The following is a 20,069-nucleotide window of genomic DNA, read 5'->3' on the forward strand; positions in this document are numbered from 1 at the left end:
ACGTCACATCCGGTCTTCATCAACGCTGTCAAAGCTAGCAAGCGTGCTACATTTTTAATGAGATATCAGCCGCTAGTTTCTTCATAACACGACGTTATTTGTTGTCTAACGGTTTGTGGATGTGGTCCTAATTGGCAGTTGATATGCTGTAGCTGCGTGAATCGGAGAACCTCACTTAAAAACACAAGTCGCAGCCAAAGGAAGAACACGTTGTCGTCTTTGTCAAGGTAACCTAAACCGCCAGTTAAGTGGGTCGCTAGGTCAAGAAACGCCATCTGGCTTTAGCACAGTTTTAAGAGAAAACCCCTTGATCTCGTGCTCAGGATGCCATGCCACAATCAGCAGCTGAACAATGTGAGCAGTGGCCAGGAGCACCCAATGAAGCAAGTGCGATTTGCTAACAGCGCCAACAGCACTGTGCCTGCGGTGCTGTCCAACTCTGAACCCACTGATGCCACCATACAGCCTGACAGCCAAGATAACCTGGGACCTCAGCTTAAACTGCTCCCTCTGAATGACCAGATCCGTGAATTACAGACCATAATCAGAGACAAGTGAGTCCCCACTCTCCTATCATGACATACAGATCTCAACCAATCTGCTGCTCACTTAGCATATTGCATCTAATCTGTGTGTGTGTGTGTGTGTGTGGGGGGGGGGGGGGGGGGGTCACAGTGAACTTGAACCCAGGTCTCTCACACCAAAGGCATGTGTCTTATCCACTGCACCATCACCACCTGATATGAATATGATTGCCAAGCAGAAGAAGCATTTATTAATTGGTCATTTCACTCCAGAATCTGAAAAAATTAAAAATAGAAAAAGGCAACATACCTTTATCGTAATTAAAGTCCTATGCAGTATAGTCTCATATAACTGTATCAGAAATATGCAATCAATCTGATGGGTATCAGTACTGATCCTGATTTAATGAAACCATGGTATTTATCACACAGGGTATGTGACTGATCAAGGTTAACCTCTGTCTTGCCAGCGGGACAGTTAATGGAAACGTCAAAAAATGATGCAGCTTTAATACTATTTCACTCAGTGTTAACATCACATTGTTTATAGTCTGGAACAAGCTGATAAAGGATATACAGTGGATGTTGTTTTGTCAAGACAGTGTGGAATAAAATTACTTTCCTACCTTTTAAAGCTACTTAAAGATTGGGGTGTCGGAATGACTAGTAGGTGGTTTTGGAATCCGTGCAGTAGGCGAGTTGTTGGAGGAAACACCTGTGGAAACGTGAGTCAGAGTTGGTGAGAATGGTTTGGAAATAAAGTCCCCTCTCGTGTTTCCACAGTCGTCTTCCTGCAACAAGTCCCCACTCACAAGAGAGAATTTATCCTTGAGTAAGACTTTAATTTTGTTGTCGAAATGACTTGTAGGCAGGATGCAAAATTAGCACCGGCCAATTGCTAAATTATGCAAATGTCTGGTCGATTTGGTCTGGTGGGTAAAAAAACAACGGTCATCTATTGAGTGGCTGGTACTCTCTAAACATTCACTAGCCCTTTGGCCGGTGGACAAAAAAGCTAACTTTGCACCGTGCTAGTGGGTACAAAATGTTTCTGAAACTGGCTTCAGCCGGCAGCCGCAAACCAACTGCAGTAGCTACAAGATATTCCTTTGGGGAAATTGTGCCCGTCAAAATTCCTTCCACAAAAGTGCTTCAGATTGTTATACCAGGTGTCTGACAATATCATGGAAAGGATCCCTACGTGTGACACCCGATGACACCCTTTGTTTTTAATAAGAAACACAAATCTCACTCAAAGACAATTCTTGCTGGTGGAAATAAGGGAAAAGAGTTTGTTGTGTACATAGAGGAGCTGCTAGCAAGATTTAATTTCCAAACTTTACTTTAACACAACAAACTGTTCTCACCAACTCTGACTCACGCTTCCTGCAACAACTTCCCTACTGCTCGGATTCTAAATCTTTTTGTACCAAAAAATCTTTTCGACACCAAAATATGTAAAAATATAGCCCAGGTTTAAAAATACTGAAATTATCCTTTAAAGGATAAAAGAAAGGAAACTGGATCTTAAGGAGTTAAACACTGTTTCTTAGTCACTATTCTGTTTATGCTATAAACCCTCTACAATGATTTAATGTAATATTTTGCACAAGCATAAAAAGAATATTGGTGAATGAACATCTCGACTTACTGTTAGGAGGTTTTGTGTTTTACCTTACCTTAAACAGAGGAATGATCCCAATCACCTCCACACAGTGAAGTAAAGATTTGAAATGAAAAGAGATCTATAGATATAGGATCATTGCCCGCTATCGGCCAATACGGTACATTTATCTTATGTATCATAACAGGAGAGAAAATGTGGGTTTGGTTCATCCTGGGTGAAAAGTACATCCTGAACGATTAAATCAAATGGCTATATTTGTATTTTCAGGACAACTAGCAGAGGGGACTTTGTGTTTTGTGCTGATCGACTGGTAAGATCATGACTTAATACTACATATTGTACATGTGTGTATGTTTATAAGCTACATGCTGTAAGCTTTTTCTGTCTCCAACAACAGATCAGACTTGTAGTTGAAGAGGGTCTGAATCAGCTCCCCTACTCAGAGTGCACTGTGACTACGCCGACAGGTGAGGATCTCCTTCTCTAACAACAAAGTCAACGTTTAGGTTTAAAGGTTGAATCTGAGCTCCAACATGTACAACCCCCTCCCCCAACCCACCCCTGACAAAACTCGATAGAGCTGGCCAATTATCATAACATAAATGCAAAAATAAGTGTAGGACTCCGGCATGTATGTGAGCAGCTACTTGTGATTTGTTTCCCCCCCTCAGGGTACAAGTATGAAGGTGTCAAGTTTGAAAGAGGCAACTGTGGAGTCAGCATAATGAGGAGTGGTAAGTTTAACCTGCCATAGCTCACCTACCAAATTAGAGTCTTTCCTTTGTGAGGGCATGTATTTTATCTTCCATGCATATGTGATTTGTGCACTCGTGCTCTGCACATATTCATCAGGCCAGGCTACTCTGTGCTCTGGATCACACGCTTTTTGTCTTTTCTTTTCTCTCAGTGGAATTGATTGATCATGTTAATACTAAATAGTACAATAGAATAATGTTAACTCTGACATTGAAACATACATTTCTGTACTTTGCAGAGCATGTTCTCTGAAGGCGTCAGCAGAAGTAACTCGCTTGTTCTTTGTCCTTCAGATTTAATGAGACTGTCAAATGCACAACCTTAATGCAGTTACTGCAAAACCTGTATAAACGGCTGTAAAATGTGAAACGTGGGCTTGTTGGACACAAAGCTCAAATACTTCATCTTAAAGGCAACACACCATAGGCAGTGTGCAACACCCGCGCCTATTGTTTTCTATGCCAGTCCAAACAACAGTGGAATCCTGACATGTCCTTGTGGGTTGGCGCTTATCAACATGTCAGGACACAACGCTGTCCTATTTCTGAGTAACACAACAGCATCCCAGAAAAGCAGCGATTTTATCACATTTGCTCCTTAGATCAGTAAATCCAGGCTTCTGTACTTGTACTCTCTATGTGGTGCGTCCGGTGTGTTCTGTGAATATACTGTGTGTTGTCCATTGCACTGTGCATGTTTATAGAATGGTGGGCTATGTAGACCTTTGCACACACAGTTGACTTTGTGTTCAGAGACATACAGAAGTGTCTTCTGTAAGTGTCTACATTTACACACTCATTTTTACACACATTTTTGTAAATATTTGATTATATCTTTTCATATGACAACACTGAAGAAATGACACTTTGCGACAATGTAAAGTAGTGAATGTACAGCTTGTATAACTGTGATTTTGTTGTCCCCTCAAAATAACACATCACATAGCCATTAATGTCTAAACTGCTGGCAAAAAAAGTGAGTACACCCTGAGCAAAAATGTCAAAATTTGGCCCATTGTGTCAATATTTTGTGTGGCCACCATTATTTTCCAGCACTGCCTTAACTCCATAAGCAGAGGTAGCATGGGTGCGGCTGACGAAGGGCCCCGGCTGGTAGGGGGCCCCCCTACGTGGGCCATGAAGTTTGGTCAGTTGATTGTTGTCGACATGGATGAACAACTGCGCTACATGCAGCTTCGCTGTACCGAGAGAATTCAGCAGCTGTTATCAAATGAACCAGTCCCTTCACTCATGGTTTCAATGGTAAACTATCACAAGAATGACAGTTACCAACAAAAAATACTATATTCTAAGGAGACACGTTTTAATAAGCATAAATCATAAAGTAACATTTGTATTTCAAGCAAATGGCAAACTTATTAGCACATTTTAACAAAACTCCCTTCATCCTCATGCATCATGAGAATTGTGAGGGACGGACGTAGGCTGCGTTTGTGCAATGGTTTATTTATGCCGTCAAAGTCCACTGGAAGACACAGAAGCATTTCAGCAGCGGAGCATGTCGCCTGCCGCATGTTACTGACTTGTTTTTAAAATGTCCTTTTTGTGCTTCTACTACCTTCTTCAAAGCTCTTTATGACCCAATTTTGTTCCTCGTCGTGACAGGTGCATCTAGCAACTACCACAGGGAGCATTTCAGAATAAAGACGTGTTGCCTGCCAGATTTTGCTGACACATTTAGATTTTGGTGATTAGTGCGTTTCTTTTTGTCTAACTGTGTTCATTGTTGATATCCAATCAGAATTCTGTACTGGGTATTTTATTTTGAAAATTGACTGGATTCTCTGCCGTTTTTTGTGTCTGACTTGCTGCCCGGTTCATCTGCTCTGTGCTGCTTGATGCTGGGACGCTTCTGGGACGCACTGCAGTGCTTCTGGTTTGAGCACAAACATTGACTAGAAAGGCTGCGATCAGCTCTGGCAGCAGCGACGCAGATGGACTCAGTGGACTTTTCCGAGTGAGTCCGGGGTCATGTATACTTGGTTTAAATGACCTGGTAGTAGGTGGTCCACTGTGCTGAGAGTCTAGCTACGCCCCCGCTTAACTCTCTTGGGTTTGGTGTTCACCAGAGCTTTACAGGTTGCCACTGGAGTCCTCTTCCACTCCTCCATGACAACATCACGGAGCTGGTGGATGTACGCTCCTCCACCTTCTGTTTGAAGATGCCCCACAGATGCTCTATAGGGTTAGGTGGAGATTTGCTTGGCCAGTCCGTCACCTTTACCCTCAGTTTCTTTAGCAAGGCAGTGGTCGTCTTGGAGGTGTGTTTGGGGCATACGCGTAGGAGCCATTATACATGAGGGGACATGCCCCCCCCCCCCCCCCCCTATGTTTTGTCCCCCTCACTTTTTTCGGCGATTTTGGAGATTGATCATAGCCAGGCGGTTTGAGTGAATAGTTAATCAATCAGTCATACACTCTGCATCAGATATGATTAAACGGTTAAAACGCGGACAGAAATCATGTGGCCTATAGAATGCAACAGAAGGCAAATGTGGTGCTGAAAAGTTTGCTCAAGCAGGTGCGGCAAAGTGCCTCAATATTATGTTTATTTTGTGCTGTTCTTTTTGTACCTAAAGACAGCAGTGAGTACGCCTGCTGCAGGGTGGGTAGTGACTTGTTACAACTAACGTAATTTTGCAAAATTAATAAATAAAATAAAAAAAGTAATTGGCACCTTTTCACATTCCTTTTTTAAACTGTAGCCTACTTTTACTCTTTACTCCAGTATTTTCTGTGGGCCAGTAATTTACTTTTAATTTCGCTACATTTTCCATTCATACCTTCATAACTTCACCAGTCTGTAATCTGCAATAGGCATCCTTAACCGAAATGAGCAGTCAGCCAGGCTGTGTGCACACAGTTACTGCAGAAGAGATATGAATGAGCTGGGCAGATGCAAACATTTAGAAAATCAGGCAAATACCTTTTCAGTTCAAGGCTTTATTGTTCTACTGAAACAACTGAAATCCAGTGAGCCACACCATAGCACTGGTGGCCTGTTGGAAAGCAGCCTGCGTCGCTCTTTAACAAGCCAGCCGGCACCTACTTTCACTTTCCATTAACGGCGCATTAAAAGCGTCTTTAGTCTCTGCAGAGAAAACGTAAACTTCACACTGTAACATCCATTTTCAACAACAGAATCCTGTTATCGAAAAGATGTGTCGATAAACAGAATGTCGCCGGTGACACAAATCTTGGCTTTCACTCAGCAGCTACCAGCTGTTATTTATTCAGGAAACAATCATTTTTGAGATGCGCAGAGAGAAAATATGGTAAAACAGTCCTGTTGGGCTTTACGCATGACGCACAGCTTCCTCTGTATGTCGGTTTACCTGCTTCAACAACGAGCTTCTCCATGTTACTGCCACAATAATTCTTTGCGTTGCAAAGATTATTTAGATGCTTTAGGAATAATCAGATTTTTTTGGCTGCCTGTGCTGCTGCAAAGCAGGTGGTTTGGTTGGCTACATGTCCATAATAAAAGATACAGGCAACAAAAGTCGGCTGGGCTGCAAGCTGATATTTTAAAGTGATCTTATCAACACATTCATGGAGATTTAAAAAGAAAAATAATTATTAAACAGAAATAGCTAAAGATAATCAACCAGCAAAGCAAATTGCATTCCCTAGAAATAACCATGTTGTTTCTAGGGAACAAACCTGATGAACAGCAGATGAAATATATTATATTTATACATGAGTAGGTTTGTCATTTTTTTCTTTTCCTTTTTATGGGAGTAATTGTACTTTTTCTTGAGTAAAGACTTTGAGTACTCTACCCACCACTGGCCAGCGGCACCAGTACTAGCGCTGACACGGAGAACATGAGACAGACAGCAGAGATGAGGGCAAGAGCAGAACAGAGTCAAAGCCAGCACAGTCCACAGCAGCAGTTTATGGTAAGATTGATGATGATATGGATTATTTAGTTATCTACTCAAGGGCTCAGCTGAAGTGATTACTTTACTTTAGGAGTGTCAGAGGGATGTTTGTAGTTTTGAAAATGTATTTCAATGGCTCATTTAGTTATGTACTCTACTTGCATAAAAAATCGCAAGAATGCAGGAATAAAGGTCTCTAAATACCCAGAGGCCCCAATAAATGCTTTGTCTGGAGAGCGGGTTGACCAGGGACAAACTCCTGGGCCACTTTTTTGCCTCCGTCTGTGACCATCCTTGACCTTAAAAACTTGTGCCATGAGGTGTGTATGTGTCTCTGCTACGTGTCCATAAACAATTTGAAAGTAGTCAAAATGTTCACAGAGAGACGAGCATCCTGCAGTATTTTAGGAGGAAGAGGTCAGAGGTCACAGGAGCAGAAATAACTGAGGAGGACGAGCTTCTAAGTTGTATGGCTAGCTACTAGACGTAGTATTTCTAAAACTCACGTAGTAAAAAGACTTTGTTATTCCAATGCCATGTCATCAACGTTTCAAGTGTAACACCAGGATAACTAAATACATTAGTACTGTGGCTACATTAACTAGCAGCTGTTCCATGGTTTTTATGGTATGTAGTTGGTTTTGTTCTAGTTATATTATACTCCCTCTCTCTGACCCTCTCCCTCTTCGAGTTTTCATAATCTCCCCTCTCCAGTCTGTTCTCCAACCTCTGTCACAACAAAGACCCTCTTTCAGCCATAATAAGTACATTCTGTTTTCAAAAGTCATTAGAAATGAGCATTTAATCAGAATCGGAATCAGAAGGAGCTTTATTGCCAAGTAGTGTTTAACACATATGAGGAATTTGTTTGGTGATAAGTTGCTACACGTAGACAAACATACAGTTGTCATAAATAAATGTAGAAATATATAAATATGGAATAGACAATGCAAGTTATATAATATTAAAAAGAATAGAGAAAAATAATACAACTATTTGCAGACTATTTATCTATCAACTATTTAAGTGCTTTATTTAAAAAAATAAATAAAAAAACGAACCCCCTAGCATTTCAGCGTCACCCCCCAAGTTCAAAGTCGCTCCAAGGCCCCGGTTTGGGGTCATTATCATGTTGGAATACTGCCCTGCGGCCCAGTCTCCGAAGGGAGGGGATCATGCTCTGCTCATGCAGTGTGCGGCGTTTCCCAAAGACAACCTCTGGATATGACGCTGAGCACGTGCAGTCAACTTCTTTGGTCGACCATGTTCTGAATGGAACCTGTCCTGTTGAACCGCTGTATGGTCTTGGCCACTATGCTGCAGCTCAATTTCAGGGTCTTGGAAATCTTCTTATAGCCTAGGCCATCTTTATGTAGAGGACATTTAGATCCTCTTTGCTATAAAGTGCCATGTTGAACTTCCAGTGACCAGTATGAGGGAGTGTGGGAGCGATCACACCAAATTTAACACAACTGCCAGTGTTTCCCCTATACGCTTTCAGGAGTGGCGGTGCGCCGCTGCTGTATCATGACCGCCGCTACTAAAATTTGCCACGATCATTAAACTATGCGCTACAAATGTTTTCACTCGCACATTGTGCGAGCATGGCAACACTCAATGCTTGGCTCGATTCCTCTCCTAGTTCTATACAGAACATCTACATGACAGATGGTGTTATAAGAGCAGCGTAAGTCCTGTGAGGAATCCGGAGGTGCGTAGCGAGTGTTTGATTGTCCGAGTGGCAGAAAGTGACGGTGAACGCGAGCGGAGGAAATATTCTGGCAGTAAATGTAGCCTACTGTGTCAGTTACAGTGTGTCTGCTTCTCAAGACCAAGAAAAGTTTGTCTGTTGTTTTCCCACCTGCTGGAAAAGTGAAGCCTCTTAGCGCTAGCAAACATCTCTCCTCCCCTTCAGACTGTGCAGCAGAGCAGGGAATCTTAAACAGTAGTCTAGGCTGCGTCTTTTGGCTGCTATGTAACTGAACATTACCTCAATTTATAGAAAATAACTGGTAGCTGTATTTTATTACTGCCTACTTGTCCACTGTTGAGAACATCAGGGTAAACTGGCGTAGCCTACAGCTCTGTCCTGTACAGACTGATTCAATTATTAATCTAATTTTCAGGTGAGACTGAAAAACTGGTTGTTAGGAAAAGAAAGGATGGTGGTGACTGGAGGAGCTGAGGTTAGAAAAGCAAATAAGTCATGCAAACTAGTACTGTTAAGCTAATGAGGAGACGTTTCCTTTTGGATTTTAATGTGCAAATAATTTAATGCACCTGAGAAGGGAGGTGGTTTCTCATGTTCCCTTTTTTTTATATTAATGTCTATACAGATAAATGTCGAAGGCTGTTAAATGAAGACACAAAAGGCAAACATGAACAATCGTATCTATAATGATTCTGAGGTCATATTAACAGCGTTTTCCTGCCGTTGAGGCTTAGGGGGTGATGCGCAAAACATGGTGTGCCATAAATGTAAAATCACTGTGGAGCATCATAAATAGTTATTTATTATCTGCTCTAGCTTTTCCAACTATTTGTTTGGAGATATGGTGAAAATAATGGCCCAATATGATGTGAAATTACATATCTGTCATTGGAAAGAGTAAAATTTTATTGCGGAGGACCCCCCTGACCATGACCACCACAAGCAACACGAAAACATTAATCTAAAGCTCACATGAAACTATGGGAAAACACTGAAGTTTTAAGCTATTCTAATGTGCATCGCATGCTCATGGACACAAGAGCAATGTTGCTGAGACATGTTGTGTTGGGGTTTTATCTTCAGACAAAAACACCTCCGCTGCTACAACTCCATCCTACACTGTCTGCTCCCCATTCACACCTGAGACCTTGTAACACTAACAACTCGCATGACAATGGGGAGGGAAAATGGCTAATTGGGCCCAATTTGGAAATTTTCACTTAGGGGTGTACTCACTTTTGTTGCCTGTGGTTTAGACATTAATGTCTGAGTGATGTGTTATTTTGAAGGGACAGCAAATTTAAACTGTTAAACAAGCTGTACACTCACTACTTAACATTGTAGCAAAGTGTCATTTCTTCAGTGTTGTCACATGAAAAGATAGAATCAAATATTTACTACAAGGTACAATGTTGTTTATTAGTCATTATACAGCACAAGGCTGCATAACAAAACGAAATTTGTAGTTCCTTCATGCTACACACACAACATACACTTAACAAAATTATAAACGCAACACTTTTGTTTTTGCCCCCGTTCATCATAAGCTGAACTCAAAGATCTAAGACTTTCTCTATGTACAGTAAAAGGCCTATTTCTCTCAAATATTGTTCACAAATCTGTCAAATTCTGTGTTAGTGAGCACTTCTCCTTTGCCGAGATACTCCATCCACCTCACAGGTGTGGCATATCAAGATGCTGATCAGACAGCATGGGTATTGCACAGGTGTGCCTTAGGCTGGCCACAATAAAAGGCCACTTGAAAATGTGCAATTCCATCACACAGCACAATGCCACAGATGTCGCAGGTTTTGAGGGAGCAAGCAATTGGCATGCTGACTGCAGGAATGTCCACCAGAGTTTAGCTCATGATGAATGGGGGCAAAAACAAAAGTATTGCATATATAATTTTATTCAGTGTATAATTAAGTGTAGGCCTATATTAAAAATATGGTAAAAACAATACAGTTATTTATATACATATACATACACGTATGCATTTTTTGAATTTGCCTTTTGGGGTGAATGTAAACACTGGCAACCAGGTGATAACATGAAACTTTCATCTTCCCAATAAACAGTCTGACATTTGGGAAACAAAGTCCATCGTGACTGCGTTTGTGCACCAGGCATCATCGATGTAGAGTCCACTTACTCTCATCTTGCCGATGTCTTGCACTCACAGCTCAGAACATAGACCACCTGCCAAGTCTGAATTCCGTTGCTTGGTCAATATTTTGGGTCATTTTGTCCAGACCGGTTATTTAGGAGCAGAATTAAGTCCAAGCTGGGCCAGCATGGCTCCTCTTTTGGCTCCCTTTCCTCTCCTCTGAGCGATCACCGCACCCGCCATGGCGCCTGGTCCAGTTGTTTGGGCTGGATGGATCGTGGTCTGCTGCTCTTTAATCCAAAAAAAGCTGGTTGCCATAGCAATGTGAGGGTTGTACTCACTTTTGTGAGATACTGTAACAGGTTTATTGTTATTTGAGGTTAAAAAAGTTATAAATCACAATATTCTGAATGTCACAAACCAATAGGGAACCGCAACAGAACCTGAAGTATTGTGATTTTGTGAATATTATATCTAAGGCCCCTTAGTGATTCCTATCCCTAATAGATAGAATGTCTTCAAGTTTATGTGCAGTTGTGCCCCTTTGTGTCTCCCCACAGGTGAGGCCATGGAGCAGGGTCTCCGGGACTGCTGCCGCTCCATCCGGATTGGCAAGATCCTCATCCAGAGTGATGAGGAGACACAGAAAGCCAAGGTCTACTATGCCAAGTTCCCTCCAGATGTGTACAGAAGAAAAGTGCTGCTCATGTACCCCATCCTTAGTAAGTGACAAGAGGGCTAAGCGCAGTTTATCTCACTGATGACTCCAGTTTACCGCCCTCAATAGCATGTAAATGTCAAGAGATGTCTATTTTTGTGCAAATGTAAAAACAGTTTCATGTATTTATTCATTCTAAGAAATCTCCCTTGAGTTGACCTTTACCGGCACATCTGCATTTCCACATCACACTGGCCCATTCACACTGTTCTGATAATTATAGCCCTCATGGGAAATTATACACTGCCTGGGAGATGGCCACCAAGCTGCTGAATAGCATAATGAGGGCCAACAAAAATAGTATCTTAATAGTCCTGGTTTCCCAATGTCACAAAGCAGCATTTTTCTGCTCTTGGTTTCTGAAAAAAATAAGATGGAGACCAAGCAAGGTTGAAGGTATGTTTTATTATGTCCGAATGATGGAACATATGGTTACACTGATTCATGCTAACAGGGTCAGAAATGAAAGCCTGCCAAGTGCCCAGATTCATGGGCAGATCAATCAGCACACAACTCAGTACCTTTTTTTCAACAAACAGTCAAGGCTGTTTGTTGCACAGGTAATAATACAAAAACATCATGTTGCATTGTTAACCTAATGAAGTGAGTGAGCAGGTTTCAAATGAACGCTTTGTTTCTGTAAATAAAGTGACGTCGGAATGTGAGGCAAACGTCAAACCTCAAATGTTCTGTGTCTGCAGGTACAGGGAACACTGTGATTGAGGCAGTGAGGGTTCTGATCGAGCACGGTGTCCAGCCCAGGCATATTATCCTCCTCAGCCTCTTCTCCACGCCTCATGGTATACCACCTCAGCTAGTTCACTGCAACTGCAGCTCATCACCAATTAACTTTTGTTTACCCACCAGTTCACAACATGTCTCCAATCTCCTCTCCACTCCTGTTGTATCATTGCCCTTTTTTAAAGGATTTCATTTATTGGAAAGTATGGAGTAATTTGTCGACTTTTAATAGTAGTTTTATTCTATGCAGATTGTCATTACATTTAATGTGAATATTCATGGTTTCTCAGGGAAGGATTTGTTTAACCCCTTGACCTTTCTTGTAGTGCCATCGTTGAACCAAAATTTCTACTTAACAAAAGAAATATTCAATTCACAAGGCACGTTACCAAAACAAGCCCTGTAATGCTTCCTAGAGTTTGTAATAATCCCACAGACTTTACTCACACACCACCCTCAAGACAATGGCTTTGAAACAGCCTTGTGTGTCTGCATTTGCCGAAAGGCTTAAAATTGGCGAACTCTGTATTTAGAAAATAAGTTTGATTTTGGCCGATAGTTTCTCAAGCTGCTTTGGCGTCACTTTCAACCACAATGTTGTTCACCATTTCCTAACAGCAGCAGCAATGCTGGATTTCTTTGATTTAAACACTTCATCTTAAGTGTAACATAAGGCTGGGCAATAAAACAATAATGATAATTATCGCAATATAATCTTCCTTAATAACATAACAAATGTTCAATATATCATCAATTTATCAAAGTATTTGATTGAATTCATAAGAATCATGAACGAATTAGCACTAAATATTTCTATTGATGTTTATTTGTTGAGGAAAAGGGACTGAAAGAGTTAATCACATTTTTTGAAAAAAATATTTTATCATAATTGTTTTGAATGTTCTACCACAGATATGTGAAGTGATCCACTGTTGGCATCAAGTGTAAAGTATAGTTTAACCACACAATTAACCATCTCGTCCTTTAATTTTCCTTTCATTCTGGGGCAAAAATTTGCCTTTAAACTTGAAAGAAATAATAATTTTGACATTTATCGTGATAATTATCGATATCGAATGGTTTGAAATGTTTTTATCTTATACCTTGTCTTACACCTTTTTACTTTTCTCCTAGGAGCCAAATCCATTATACAGGAGTTCCCAGATATCACCATCTTGACCACTGAGGTTCATCCAGTGGCTCCGACACATTTTGGACAGAGGTACTTTGGCACTGACTGAATCGAGGACAACATGAGGAACATGATCTGCAAATTGCTTTGAGTATATTTTGTCTTGTTAATTTAAATGTATCTCATGTTCTCCTTGTTGTGCCAAATACTGCTACTTTATCTCCAGAGGTCCTAAACTGAAACAAAATGATTAATCTGAGCGGTTGTATTTATTATCATGTGTTTCTGCGGTGTGTGCTCATGCTAAAGAAAGAGAACTGAACACTGAACCATATAAAGAGTTCAACTTGAATTGTTTTATTTTGCATGTTACAACAACTGATGGAAAATAAAGAATTTATATTTGTTAACAGACAGAAAAGCAAATGAAACGGTATCAGTACTTTTGGTGTTTCAGAGGTGTTGAAAAAGGGCCACAGTCACATACTCCGACAATTCAAAAGGGATCACACTGGATGTGCTCTAGCAATATTGAACTCCTGTCTGCAAACTGGGTATAATTTGTCATCGTCTCATGTTATAAATATCCTACTTTCTGATAAAAGGAAATTGCTTTGTATCTTTAAAGTGTCACTTAATGGAGCAAAATATACAGACACTGCCTCCAGCAGTAATGAATCAGTAAACTCAATACACAGATAAAATGTATATTATTATAACAATAAATAGACACAAGACTACATGAAACACAACATTCACATCTTTCCTAACATTTTATACATGCTTTCAAACCTTGAATCATACCCAAGATAAACTGTTTTAATCAATGAGTTTTGAATTTTATGCTATGTATTTCTAAGCATTTGATTTGGCTTACCCAACACAGGACAAAAACAGATCTGATGAAGTTAAAGTGTCAACATCACACAGCATCAGGGTTTGATAAAGGCCCAACTTTTTTCTCACGCTGAATAAATGGGTTTACTCAATTACAGAAATGGTTTCAACTAACGTACGCTGGCTAAATACACAAGTCCATAAACCAAAACAGTCTTGGTGAGGAGAATCTGTTTTACTGGTATTAAAAATTTCAAATACATAAACACAGGTAGAAAAAATTTAGAACATCATATTGCAGAAGGCCGCTGACCTCTACCAACCAGTGGATGAGGATCAGTCCTACTATATTTATGTACAGTTATCTGCATGTTTAAAAAGATCAAAAGTGAAAATAGACCCAAAAAACTTCTATGTATGATTTTGTGCCTATGACTAAAGCAAATGTCACTTCACTTTCCTATCACGAATGGCCGATATGGTAGAAAACAAGATTGTAATATATATATTTTTTTTAAATGTCAACCACAGTATATCTCCTATGCTCACCACAGACATAAATAATCCAACTGATTTTTAGGTCAACAATGTAGCCAACACCTTCTAGGTCATGATATACAGTGTATTCAGGATATCACGTCACAGAAAAATGATGAACGTTACGTCGGCCATAATACTTTGCTAGTTTTGTTTTTTATTATTGTCACCAGTCTGATCAGACATTGGTAATGGTATTTTAACTCTATCAATGCTGAAATTTTTTATTAAAGCATAATTGGAGGTTCTTTCGTATATATATGTGCCAAAAATGTTGGCACGGCCCACTCACAAGCAGGTCACTGGATACATTCTTAGGAGAAATGGACTCCCAAAACACAAGAATAAATGTATTAATAAGGCGCCGGTTAATTCAGGTATTCTACTGTGGTTAATGTTTACAGGGGGAAAAAAGTAAAGTCTGATGATATGCTCCAAGACCCAAACTGTTAGAGGCCAGACAACTCAATCATTACAAGAGACCTCCAGAGCAAAATGAGTATGAGGTCAATTCAGATACCATCCTGCACAGACCAAGCACTAAGGTGCAACACTGTAAACTCACGGCCAAACACTGAAACAGAGGCATACAAAATAGTACAGTGCCAGACAGAGGCTTTTCGACTAACAGTAATTTATAATCCCACAGAGGTCAGTGCCTTGAGATGAACAACCAGAGGAAGGGATACACAACCCATGATAAACAGCAGTATACTTTTTATGTTTTTTTCCCCCTGAATCAAACTGATACTGTTGTCCATGAGAGATGATGCTACTGGGTGTCCATTGAATTTCTCTATACATCAATGTGTTAAACACCAGGGTGAAAGTAGCAATGACAATCCAAATCCACACGTTTGGCCCCCTTCAGAATTTCTTTCCTAGTGTCTGAACATCCACATGATTTGGAATGCATTTGCCTCGTGGTAAATAGCGATGGTAATCTACATCCTGTGTACCTGGGTAAATTGTCTGTACATTCAATTACTATTCCTCCATCTCTATGGTAACAGAGGGGTCTTGTTCTTCAGCTGGAATAGGGGAGAAAAAAAAAAAGAAAATTCAGTACGTGAGAGTGTTGTAGCTGATTCAGCTTGTACATTATGTCGCACATGACCACCAGGTGGTAGCAAAATATGAAGTTTCACATTTTATGTGAAGACAAGTGCATTGGTTGACTATTGACTAGTTTGGTTGGCATTATTTATTGTAGCTTAATAATCTCATTAGCAGCACTGGTTATGCTATCACGATGATGATTATAGTGGGACATTAGGTTGCTCTATTTGAAATTCAATAATGATGCCTTAATTAGTTTTAATTTAATTTAAAAGTAGTTTTAAAAAACTGTTATACTAAATACAAAAACTCTTTCGAAGCCACAATTTCACATCCAAGTCTTTCAAATCATGTAAACATTGTGTACTGAAGAAAGGCTTTTACTTGCAAATAAAACCAGTGTCTATAGAAGTGCTGCGAGGCAAGACAAAACAATTTTGAAACAACAAATTCAGAGCACATAATCAAATTCTGCTTGTACCAGTCAAACTTTTACAGAAATAGTTCATGTAAAAGTTTAAAATACATATTTTTTACAGATTATGTGTTATATTTATTGTACTGAAAATGTACACAAAAAAACAGCAAATTTATTGAGGTTAGACAAACTCTTAAGAAACTGCTACTCAGAAATATTGATAGGGTTTATCAGGTGACACCTGTCCAGGCTGACAAATACTTGCAAATACTGTCTAATTTTTTAATTTTTTTAAAAGTTGCTGATTCAGGTGTAATTTATAGAAAAGTATTCTCTGAACTACAGAGAACAGACTAAACTAACTAACTATATCAACTATAAAATTAAAGTGACTCACCCGGGCTTCCTTCTTCAGAGCCATCATCGGACTCCTCCCACATGTCCTCATTAGCTAATAAGGGGTTCTGGGATTCAGAACTACGATTCTTCAAGGGGAAGTAGTGGCCATTCCCTTGGCTGACATGTACATTGCACAAAAGTAGATGGAAGCTAGTTAAGGATCCATGGCCATCACAGTACCTAGTCCCATCCACTCATCCAGTCCCTCATTCTACATTTTGTTCATTAGCTCCAACGTTGCTAAAACAACACATTCTGCAGGCAATCACCTTTAGATTGTTCCCTGTTTTATTATTATATAAATGATTATTTTAATTGTTATGGGTATTTCTGTTGTATGGTATTATTATTCTGTGGTCCAGTATTGCAGTATCTATTGCAAACCAAATTACTTTCATAGGGCCAAGTCTAAACATTACAGAATCAGCTAATTATGCATTTTACTCACCTTGTGACAACAGGGATGAACCACAGTCTTCGATCCTCGCCAAATACCTGCTGTAGGTTTTTGCGTATGCCGACATTGAAACCATTTCTGTCTGGTCCACTGACAAAAACTGGAGCTGAGAAGGCTTCTAGAAAATGAAAAACAACTGTGGGTCAGAATATGTCTTCATGGTTCAATTCTCCACATCTGCTTGTCAAGCTACATCGATTTCAACACCTACATTCCTAACAAGAGAGCTCCACCCAGCAAATAATTCGTAAGTCACTCAGGTAGTAAGAGAGCATCATAATGAGCAAAACTAAGGAGTTTTGGAATAAATATGTAAACCCTCACCTAAAGTGGATCGGTTCTTGGCCACCAACCAACAGTGGTAGCCAAAGAGGAACATGAGACTGACGAAGAACATGATCGCCACAAACATGAGGAAGAGGACATGGAACTTTGCGGGCCCATTTGGCAAGTCCCCCTGGGAGAGAGAAACAGGAGAACTAGAAACTTGAGAAAAATGGTGGACTATAAAGAAAGGTACAGCTCAAGACAGAGGGTTTAGTTCTCTGTTCCTGTGGAATTACAACAGTGCTGCGGACTATGTGCAGTCAAATTTGTCATATGACTCCATTGCAAGATGTTGAGCACGAATGATAATTTAGACTAATGACACTCACCACCCAGAATTTGAGGAAATACTGAAAGACTGTTGCAGCAATAAACGCACAGTACAGCATGGAGTAGGACAAGAAAAGCAGGAAAAACTTGTAGTTTGAAAATCCCACACAGTTGTTTACCCTAAGAAAAAGAAATTCTGGTGTCAGAACAAAATGAAAGCATAAATTCTTCTAAACAGGGAAGTCAAGGCTTAGTTAATGCTTACCAGGGACAGTGATGGTCCATCTTCAAGACACATCTTTATAAGAAAAACAAAAATAGTAAATACCTTAATCCAATTTCAGACATAAAACTTATATTTCAGTTTGTCTTCCAGTCCAACTTTTAATACAACCTTCTCTACATATTCTGACAGCGGTCTGCTGATTCCTTTTGGTAAACTTCTGCTCGGATTGATCATTAAGATATTCTTACTGGAAGACAGCGTGCCAACAAAGCAACACCTAATTATCACAACAGTCCCTGGGCCAACAAATGTCTCCTTGCCTAGGGCAATCTCTCTAGATTAATGGATTGAGAAGGAAAGAGCGACTTACGTTTCACAAACTGAGCAGTGGTGACAGCGGTCAGGCTTCAGTACCTGGCAGCGGTCGCAGAACCTGATAGCTGGAGACAGGAAGATGGCTAGTTGAATGAACGACATTCGAGCTGAGCTCACCCTTTATTCACTTCCTTCAGCCTAGAACACTTAGTCTTAGCAATCAGCACTAATGAAAGAGATACATTGGCTGATTGCTCTGGATGGGGATGCTGAGGAGCACACACACAGCTAATTGCCCTCGCCTGCTTGCTTTCAACGCACACAGATTATGTGCGAGATGACGGACTGTGGTGATGCTCTGTGATTTTGAGATATGGCAAATAAATGAATATGAAATAATATCAGTGCAGGGGGGGGAATATTAAATTACTTGACAGGACTACTGACCTCCAGATTGAGCTCGAGTAAAGATGGGCAGCTTCTTTGCGATCTCAACCAGGATTTGCTTCTGAGCATCAGGCCTCTCTTCCATCTCATATCTTTGCTTGTCTGAGTACGACAGCTGAAACTAGGGTAACAAACATGCAACATGATCAGCACCAAATTTGTTATTACAATATAAATGTATTATTTGGTACAATAAACCAATAACATTATGGTCAGCCTGTCATCCTTTACAGACCTTTTTGCATGGTGATGCAGGAGGGGTGAATATGGACTTCCAGTAGGTCCAGGAGAACATCACAAAGCAAACATGAAATACCAGTAGATAGGCCACTGCAAGCACAAAACAACAGTAATTTACAAAACAACCTCAAAACAAACTTAATGCATTGTTTAGCAGCACACGCAATGCTTGTAGCAGAAAAATAGTGGATAACTCACCTTTTTCAAAGGGGTTGGTGAGTGTAACTGTAAAAAAACAAGACAATATGGCATAATAAAAATACAAGCCGTCTGCCAGAGACCAGCAACAGTGTATCTAACAGTGTAGCTAACAGTGTCCAGTAACAGTAGTTTGTTTATTCAAAAGAGGAACAACATTTATTGGCTAACACCACTAGCCAGGTTGACTGACAGGTTGTAGTAGCTAAGAGGCACAACAATAGCCTGTGTTTGTATAAATACAGAGTTAACATTGACCTAAGTGGCGACGAGAGATTAAATTAAGTGTGACTTTCTTCTTTTTAAAAAGCTTAATGTTACGTTAACCAAATAAAAAGCACACACCCTAAACCACTTCCGCCTAGTTTGCTAGCTCCTGCTCTCTCTTTAACGTTATTTTAGTCAACACTGCTGTGCGGCAATCTGCGACGTATCCAGTTTAACGTTCAATCACAACAAACGCACACAGTTTCTCATACTTACAAAGACATAGCTCAAATACGTAGGCGTAGTATGACCACAACACGACGGAGGTTATTATAAGCACAGGTATCCAGGAGAAAACCCTTTGACAGCATCTCAAACCTCTGGAGAGAGCCATGTTCCACCTTCTGTTCGTCTCTGCGCTCGACTACCATTCCTGGGATTTATCCATCAGTGACATCGGCGAGCGATTCACCGCACTCCCAGAGCCAGATAAATAATAAAAATGATCATTCTACATAATCAAGGACTCTGGCTTGATTATGTAGAATGATCATTTTTATTACAGTATTATAGTAATATAACTGTTGATATAATAGTACTGTTAAAATAAATGAATATATACTAGAATATACTTTCTTAGGATAAAAAAGGAAAAAATTTAGGGAAACCTAAAGCCATGGCAAACTCCCATCTACCCTGAAATATTCTGTTTAGTTCATTGACAAATTTGTTACACATTTATTAAGAAAGAAAAATCACTCAAAACAATGAAATCCTTTCAATATCCCTGCCATTTCCACACTCAGGCGTACTTTGAAAGTCTTTTTCTACAAAGCAGCTTTCATTTTATTTCCTCACATAAACCTTCATACTGTACACTAGGAGCAATTTCAGGTTCAATGTCTTGCT

General features: G+C 40.0%; 2 protein-coding genes across 2 annotated transcripts; one reads left to right on the plus strand and one right to left on the minus strand.

Annotated features, from left to right (window-relative positions):
• The first annotated feature begins 4 nt into the window (after positions 1 to 4).
• Positions 5 to 13,649, plus strand: uprt (uracil phosphoribosyltransferase (FUR1) homolog (S. cerevisiae)). The gene is made up of 8 exons (XM_038700240.1): positions 5 to 227; positions 324 to 554; positions 2,419 to 2,461; positions 2,549 to 2,618; positions 2,823 to 2,885; positions 11,193 to 11,354; positions 12,052 to 12,150; positions 13,226 to 13,649. Exons 2-8 carry the CDS (start codon positions 325 to 327, stop codon positions 13,330 to 13,332), a joined length of 774 nt encoding a protein of 257 aa, XP_038556168.1. The 5' UTR covers positions 5 to 227; position 324; the 3' UTR covers positions 13,333 to 13,649.
• On the minus strand, positions 13,558 to 19,592 carry zdhhc15b (zinc finger DHHC-type palmitoyltransferase 15b). The gene is made up of 11 exons (XM_038700239.1): positions 19,437 to 19,592; positions 18,954 to 18,980; positions 18,751 to 18,845; positions 18,516 to 18,636; positions 18,124 to 18,193; positions 17,793 to 17,825; positions 17,587 to 17,707; positions 17,255 to 17,387; positions 16,922 to 17,048; positions 16,472 to 16,590; positions 13,558 to 15,628 (listed from the first exon to the last, which is right to left on the minus strand). The coding sequence occupies exons 1-11, from the start codon at positions 19,552 to 19,554 to the stop codon at positions 15,585 to 15,587; spliced, it is 1,008 nt and encodes a 335-aa protein (XP_038556167.1). The 5' UTR covers positions 19,555 to 19,592; the 3' UTR covers positions 13,558 to 15,584.
• Between the last annotated feature and the right edge of the window lie 477 nt (positions 19,593 to 20,069).

The sequence above is a fragment of the Micropterus salmoides genome, unplaced genomic scaffold (genome assembly GCF_014851395.1).
Source record: "Micropterus salmoides isolate LMB-PRFRI ecotype aquatic unplaced genomic scaffold, ASM1485139v1 Ms_hic_scaffold_5, whole genome shotgun sequence".
NCBI classification, from domain to species: domain Eukaryota; kingdom Metazoa; phylum Chordata; class Actinopteri; order Centrarchiformes; family Centrarchidae; genus Micropterus; species Micropterus salmoides.